The sequence below is a fragment of the Pelophylax lessonae genome, assembly GCF_965119305.1.
Source record: "Pelophylax lessonae genome assembly, chromosome: 11".
NCBI lineage: Eukaryota > Metazoa > Chordata > Amphibia > Anura > Ranidae > Pelophylax > Pelophylax lessonae.
In genome coordinates, this window is record NC_138778.1 from 201070601 (window position 1) to 201078293 (window position 7693).

At 38.1% G+C, this 7693-nt stretch overlaps 1 protein-coding gene across 1 annotated transcript in view; it reads right to left on the bottom strand.

Annotated features, from left to right (window-relative positions):
- Nucleotides 1-754: 754 nt before the first annotated feature.
- Nucleotides 755-7693, bottom strand: part of GATA5 (GATA binding protein 5) — a 63689-nt gene continuing 56750 nt past the window's right edge. The window contains exons 4-7 of the mRNA XM_082271211.1: nucleotides 7369-7494; nucleotides 2426-2510; nucleotides 2101-2222; nucleotides 755-1535 (exon numbers count right to left, since the gene is read on the bottom strand). Coding sequence (XP_082127337.1) covers nucleotides 1383-1535; nucleotides 2101-2222; nucleotides 2426-2510; nucleotides 7369-7494 — 486 coding nt within the window. The 3' untranslated portion in view covers nucleotides 755-1382. The remainder of the gene's footprint in view (nucleotides 1536-2100; nucleotides 2223-2425; nucleotides 2511-7368; nucleotides 7495-7693) is intronic.

A 7693-nucleotide genomic window follows, 5' to 3' on the forward strand; every position in this document is an offset into this window, starting at 1 on the left:
CAACCTACCTGACGAGTTCCTTCAAAAACTGTGTGCAAGTGTACTTAGAAGAATTTTAGAATTGATGTTGTTTTAAAGGCAAAGGGTGGTCACACCAATTTTTTCTGATTTGATTTGGATTTCTCTTCTAATCATTTACTTTCAATTTTGTTAATTGATAAAAATAAGCTATTAACACTTCTATTTCTAAAAACTTTCTTAATTTGCTGCATTTTTTCACACCTGCCTAGGACTTTTGCACAGGAGAAACTGTTCCTTCAGTTGACATCAAATCACACAGTCAAACCCATACTAAACACATTTCCTAAAATAAGGTTTGCACCTCACAGGACAATTTCTTTCCCATCTGTCTTGGATGTCTTCAACCATTATGAAGTCAGGAAAAAAACTTTTTTATGGAAGGCGCACTTATACAGAAAAGGCGAATGTTGTTAGAATTTTTTCATTCTTCAACATCCTGTTAACCAGAATTTCTTTTGAAAGATCAACATTTCAATACAGCAAGGTAATCAGCAGCACACTTGGCACAGGGCACTTGCCACAAAGACTCTATTCAGGCCTTCGAAATACCAAATCCAAAGAAATAATTCCATGATTTTTGCTTTGGATAGCATTCTCCATCAAATATTACCCAAAAGTTTCACAAAACAAAACTATTACACATTCTGAGTTTTGCCTTAAACCGGCAATTTATAAATCATCAATTATTACAATAAACCTGAACTGAAGAAAAACATGTAATTTACAAGTAAAAAGTGCACACAACTTTGTGCCAATAGTTAGATAAAATAATTTTATCTCTGCGCCACATTTTCACTCTTTATTGGAAAGTGAAACCAATTGCACTTAAGGTATGAAAAGGGAAGTAATCAGCACTTGGCAAATATATATTTTTAAATGGCTATGTTAGGAATGTTTGTACTTTTATTTTGTCCCAAGGCCTGAAGTGGTATTTCTGCCATTTAATAATCTCCAGTTCCAATTTTCTTTCTTTTTCTGATTGTCGAAGACATCAAGGATTTTGGTTAAGAAGATTCCCCTGTCACCGTGACAATTTAAGGCTTCCAAATAAGGCAAATTGTAAATTATTTTTTGTTATCCGTGATTGTCCTGATCCCGTCCCATCACCTTCTGGATCTCATACAAGACGCTACATCCTCCTCGGGGAAAGTGGTCTTCTCCTCCTGAGGCGCAGGATGCTGGGAACATCAGACATCATACCCACAACATCTGTTCTTCCTAGGGTTTCCAAACTTGCAGCCATTGATTGTAACCCCTAAGTTCCCATCTTGTGTTTCTTTATAGTATTGTGCTGAGAAGAGCCCCTTTGGCACATGTCTAGATCAGACACAACTGTCCCTCTGCCCCAGAGCAGTTTTAATTTAAGCAAGTGCTAGTGCACACCATGAGTCCTGACGAAGAGGAACATTGAGTCCTGACTGCTGGCTCAAGCCAGTTTGACTGAAGGGGTATTCATCTGAAATATATTTTAGCTCATGGGACCCAGGTACAAGATCATCTGCTTGGCTTTGACCCTATAAACAAAACAAAATAATACATGAGACCATTGGTGCTATTATGCTAGCTGAGCAGATTAGCAACCAGAAGTTTATAGTTGACCATATTTAACGTGTAATTCCATAACGAAACATTCATTTTTTGGGTACAGCTATGGGTGCATACCACCATGCCTTCTGTTCCTTTTTTAATACAAATTTTAACAAATTTCATTTTTTTTTTTTTTTACTTAATAGACATGCAGCCCTCAATTTATTTTATTAAAGGAAAACAATTTTAAAAGGAAAAAAAAGTTAGTCTTTTATTCTTACAAGTCATTTCTGTAGGTTCTTATTATTTAAGCATATTTATTTTCACAACAGCAAATATTACTTGCAGTAAATTTTCTGCTATGTCTTGCATGCAACAGCCATGATTTTAAAATAATTTATGCACAAAGATGCTGCTTTCACGTCTCTAAACATTGAAATAATGATACTAACACTAATAATAATATCAGATTCCAGATGTAATTTAAAGTGCAAGCTAAACTTTAAAATTGAGAATAAACAAAGCCACCATCTGTTAATTGTGATGTCTTACCTGGGAAGCAGCTCCCATCCCCTGCCCTGAGTACTGTACAGAGAGAGCAGGTTCTGTTTTTAATACCGGTGTGGTGTCTGTTGTAACTGAGGATGGCGAGGTATTAGCCGAAGCTGATGACCCTGGAAAAGCATATCAGGTTTGAATTAGTGATGGAAGGTTATAATCTATAAAAAATACCGCATATACAGTAAAATAACTGCATAAGGAGAACAATATGGAGAGTTAAATACTAAGAAAATGAGGAGTGGACAGCCACAATAGCACAATACACTTTTTATTATGAGTTGAAGAATGAATTCCATAGTCTGATGTCTTTGATTACCTGTGGAGGACTTTCCCTTCACGTTTTTTGGCTTTCTTTTTCGTGTCTGTATGATTTCTTTCTTCATGGCTAGAGGTCGAGGAACCTAAAGGAAAAGTAACATTTTTTAAAACATTAAGTGACTATTGCTCCCCTATCACGTTTTCCCCAAACCTGTTCTAAAGTTCTGCAAACAGGTCAAATTTGTGCAGATATTGCAGTTAGCAAACTTCCTGAAGCTCTAACTACTCCTGAATCATTCTGTCCTTGAGGAGTGATTTCAGTTTTTAAGATCAAGAGGATATATTCAGCACTGATATGGTACGTTTCATGCAATGTTAGGGGTTAGATGGTATTATGTTGGTGATACATGGCTCAAATTTCAGCCAATTCCTACTAAACTGGTTGAAATTTGAGCCATGGGTGCCACTTTTAGCACTACCCAGCTTGACAAATTGTAATCTGAAAATTGAAGGAGCCAGGCAGAAAATGCTCTGCCAAACAGTATTTGTCACCAACCAGATGTAGTCACTGTTCGGGTATCCTGACAGCCATTGCAGAAGCCATTATCTGATTACAATAGCAAGATACCTCCATTCATTCTATATAGCATGCATGGGGAATTCTACTACAATAACCTTTAAGGTCTATGGCTAGCCTATGTTTAATAGTTAACCGCTTGCCGACCGCCGCAAGTAGATTAACTGCGGCGGTCAGCCCCGGCCAGGCAGAGTGACGTTAATTAACGTCACTAGCCTGGGAGGGTCTGGGGAGCGAGCGCGCGCCCGCGAAGGCGCGCTCCCGCTCCCGCGCGGTCATGGACCCCCCCGCGCGTGTGACTGGCAGACCCGATGTCCGCCGGTCACTCGGCGATCGTCGGGGGAGAGGGAGAAAGTCAGGCGGCTTGTGTAAACAAGCCACCTGTCATTCTCCTCGGTGTAAAAACACTGATCACACGGATCTACTATGTAGAACCGTTGATCAGTGTCCTTACAGCTCAAGCCACAGCCAATCACAGTAGAAAGCACGCCCCTAGGGAAACACACAGCCCCTCCCTCCCAAATAAAGTTAACCCCTTCATTACCAGTGTATTTTTACAGTAACAGTGCATATATATAGCACTGATTACTGTAGAAATGTCACTGGTAACCCCAAAAGTGTCAAAAATGTCAGTCAAGGGTCCGATCTGTCCGCCACAATGTCGCAGTACCGCAAAAAAAATCGCAGATCGCCGCCATTACGCGTTAAAAAAAAACAACAAAAATGACAAAAATCTTTCCCTTTGTTAGTAAACACGATAACTTTTGCGCAAACCAATAAAAATACACTTTTTGCGATTTTTTTTACCAAACATAGGTAGGATAAAACAAATTGGCCGAAAATGTTAAAAAATTTTGATTTTTACATTTTTTTTTTGGGGAATTTCATATAAAAAAATGTGAAAAATATTGTTATTTTTGCAAAATTTACACTCTTTTTTTGTTTATAGCGCAAAAAGTAAAAAGCGCACAGGTGATCAAATACCACCAAAAGAAAGCTCTGTTTGTGGGAAAAAAAGGACGTCAAATTCGTTTAGGTACAGCGTCGCATGACCGCACAATTGTCCGTTAAAATCACACAGTGCCGAATCGCAAAATACCCCCTGGTCGTTTAGCAGCCAAATCCTCCGGGGCTTAAGTGGTTAAGATTAAAGGGGAATTCTGGTTAAGTATAGGTTAAGAAGATAGTAACTATTATGAGTTAAGGGGTTAACTTAGTGTCAGCATTAGGAGCTATAGTTAGAGGGAGGATTGGGTTAAGTGTTAGGATCAGGTTAAGATAAAAATTTCAGGGGACAGTTGTGGTACATTTATGTATTAAGAGGAAGCTTACACGTTAAAGGTTTATTTTATGGATTAGGTTAAGAATAAATATTTAAGTGGGCAATGGATTAGGTATTACGATCAACCTAACCATTGGACTTAGAGGTCAGAGCTGTGGAGGAACCTTTTTTTAAACTTGTTTTTGTTGTCAAAGTCATGTGCTGAAAAGGGTCAAAAAAATCAAAATACTGAACTACTTTCCTTCTGTATTTGTGAAGGGAACTTCAAAACAAGGACATTTGGTGGTATATAAGACAGGTTTGGAAAATCAAATAGTCTGACTACACTTTCAAGTTTGAAACTTTTCCTGAAAGAAGCGTGTAATAATCGGCAATGTTCCCTCTTGCAGTGTCTTAACTATCAACAGAAGTTTTGGCAGAGAACGGTAGATGGACAAAAAGAACATAAGCAAAGCAAAATATGGATATGGGCTCTACCGCTCCCTTACTAAATTGGTGTGTATATCTTAAAAACATACTCTAGTGAGAGTGATAGTAAACTGGAAATTACTGACAAAATGTGCTAACAGCTCCCAATTGTTATAAATCCAGAGTAGGATATGCCATCCTGCCAAGAATACTGATCCCTAAAAGGTTGTATTATATCAGACCCCCCTAATACTTTGCTTGAATGTACTTCTATTAGCCTTATAGATGTATTTCTGTCAGCAATTATGCTTCATTTGTGAATCCTTTGAGTGTAATATGTTTGGAACTACATAAGAGTATTTCAAAGTGAACTTGATTTATATTCCATTGCAAAGGGTCATTCAAGTTTCATGGATGAGGTGGATCAACATCCAACCTGTGGTCAAGAGAAGGCAAGATGGAAAGGGATTTTATCCAAGATTGTTTATATGCCCATATTGTCTCCCTCTTACAGATATATATAATGAAATATTCTAAAGCATGCGTTGTAGATACTTCTGGTCTTGAGGAGGTTATAAAAGTTATTGTATTGTGTCTCACCCACAGATGTACATTACCTTCCTCACATTGGTATCCACATAAATGTTATTCAGGTGTGTGTCCTCTTAATTATCCCACAGACAAGGGACTGAGGTTGGTTAATGAGAACAGAGCTCTAATAATCACTATCCAAGATGCATTCAAAACAGTTCACGTGATGTCATAAAGTGTCTCAAGGAGTCCTTGCTGCAATTCATAATCCCCATATATTCCATAACAGGAACTTTTGACATCTCACATGCATATTATTGGTTGCATCCAAATCAAGCTTTCTCCATATCAAAGCTTAGATGAATGAAGATACTTATCCTATCAGCAAGGGCAGTAGTCCACGTCCAATATGTCAGTGGTAAATAGATGGTGGAAGTGGGCAGCTGGGCAAACGAGCCCAGTTACGCCGGTGACCCCGGCTGCTTGAGAGGCAAACCGTTTGCTGACAGAAATACATATACAGGACTAAGAGAAGTACATTCAACCAAATTGTTCAATGTAAGGGAGTTGGAGATAATACATCCTTTTCAGGAATCAACGTTCTTGACAGAATGGCACATCCTACTCTGGATTTATAACAGCATTACATTTAAAACGTCGAATTGCATTTATATATACCATTTCTGCTAAAAGTCCAACAATAGCTCTCCAATAGTTATCATGGATAGTGGTCCGATAGCTACAAAGATATACTTGATATGATGATAAGTACGGTTTACTAGATATGATGTTTGGATATTTAGGTGGAATGTGGGCAGCTGGTTGTTGTTCTTAACCAATTGTGTAGGATAAGGTGTCTTTATGTGCATAAAATTATGTGTTTTTAAACAAAGAATAAAGATTTGGTATATTTTTTCAATTGGGAGCTGTTAGCACGTTTTTTCTGTATTTTTCAGTCTAAGATCACACCTTCTAGAGTAAGCTTTTGAGTTACACACCCCAATTAAATAAGGAAGGGGTAGAGCCCATATTCATATTTTGCTTTGGGTTTTGTTTCAATATATAATGTTGTGGAGGGCTCCCCCACCAGAGTATAAACTGAATAAAAATTGTATAAAATACAGACCTAGTAGGGTTGGGTGTGGGTTTTTGCTAAAAAAAGGAACATACTGCTCTATCCAAAACAGATGTATCTATAGAGAATGTCTCCCTGTGGCTTTTACAGTACATTAAAAAAGGAAGCACAGGTGACTGGAGTTGGGGTGCGTTTTTTTTCCACAAGGTTTCGGAAATTCTGTACCTAGAAGGAAGAAAGTCCTAAGGCTCTATTCACACCTGAGCGTATCGTTTTCAGGTGTTTCTTTGGGCTTTTTTCAGGCGTTTCATTGGGCTTTTTTCAGGCGTTTCTTTGGGCTTTTTTCAAGCGTTGTTTTTGGCGTTTTTTCAGGCGTTTTTTTGCAGATGTTTGGAGGCAGGCATTGACATCTAACAAAAACACTTGTAATCTGTAATGAAGCTCATGTACTTTTTGGAGCTTCAGGCATTTTGCCTCAGGTGACAAAACACTCATATGTGAACAGGGACCACTGAAATGAATGGGATTTTGCTTGTTGGGCGTTTTGAGACTTCAGAGATGAGCGTTTTATGAGGTGTGCAGAGGGCCTAAAGGGAGCAAAACACTCCAGTAGAAGCCCAATCAACACTGGGAACAAAGATGCTTTTCTTAGGGGTTGATTTAGTAAAACTGGAGAGTGCAAAATCTGGTGCAGTTCTAAATAGAAACCAATCAGCTTCCAGTTTTTTTTTTTTTTTTTGTCAAAGCTTAATTGAACAAGCTAAAGTTAGAAGCTGATTGGCTATCATGCGCAACTTCATCAGATTTTGCACTCTCCAGTTTTAGTAAATCAACCACTTAATGTAAAGATGGTCTTCTAAACAGAACTGGAAATCATGTATAAAAGTGAGGAGGAAATATGGATTTGTTTCGCATAGCAAAGACTCCATCTACAAGTCTACTTTTTAGACAAATACTGGTTGTTATAGACAACACAACCATTTTCCATTTCTGCTTTTTAAAATAAATTATACTGTGTCATGTTTGCTTATTGCAAAGTACCTGGCCATTACCAAGATGATTTATGTATTCCAGTTACCCATACAAACCACTGGCAGTAAAATGCCCTCTTGTAACTGAGATTCTTACCCCATGTAGTTTCATGTAAAGGCCACAGGCGTTGCATACTGGTTCTCCATCTGAGTTTCGCCTCCACAAGGTTGTAGTAGTTGTGTGGCAATTTGTACAGCACAGTCCAGCACGTCGAGAGGAAGACTGTAGGAAGAGAGAAAGAGATAACCCACTAAGATATTTCTGATACTTTTATTGTATTTTGGGATTTGCATGCATTGGAGACATGTATTAAATTGGCATTACACTTTAAAACAATTATCTTAATGTGTGCTCAATGTCACTGTGTCACTAAATCCACATCATAAAAAACAATCAATAAATGGTGTATTACATGTTGTTC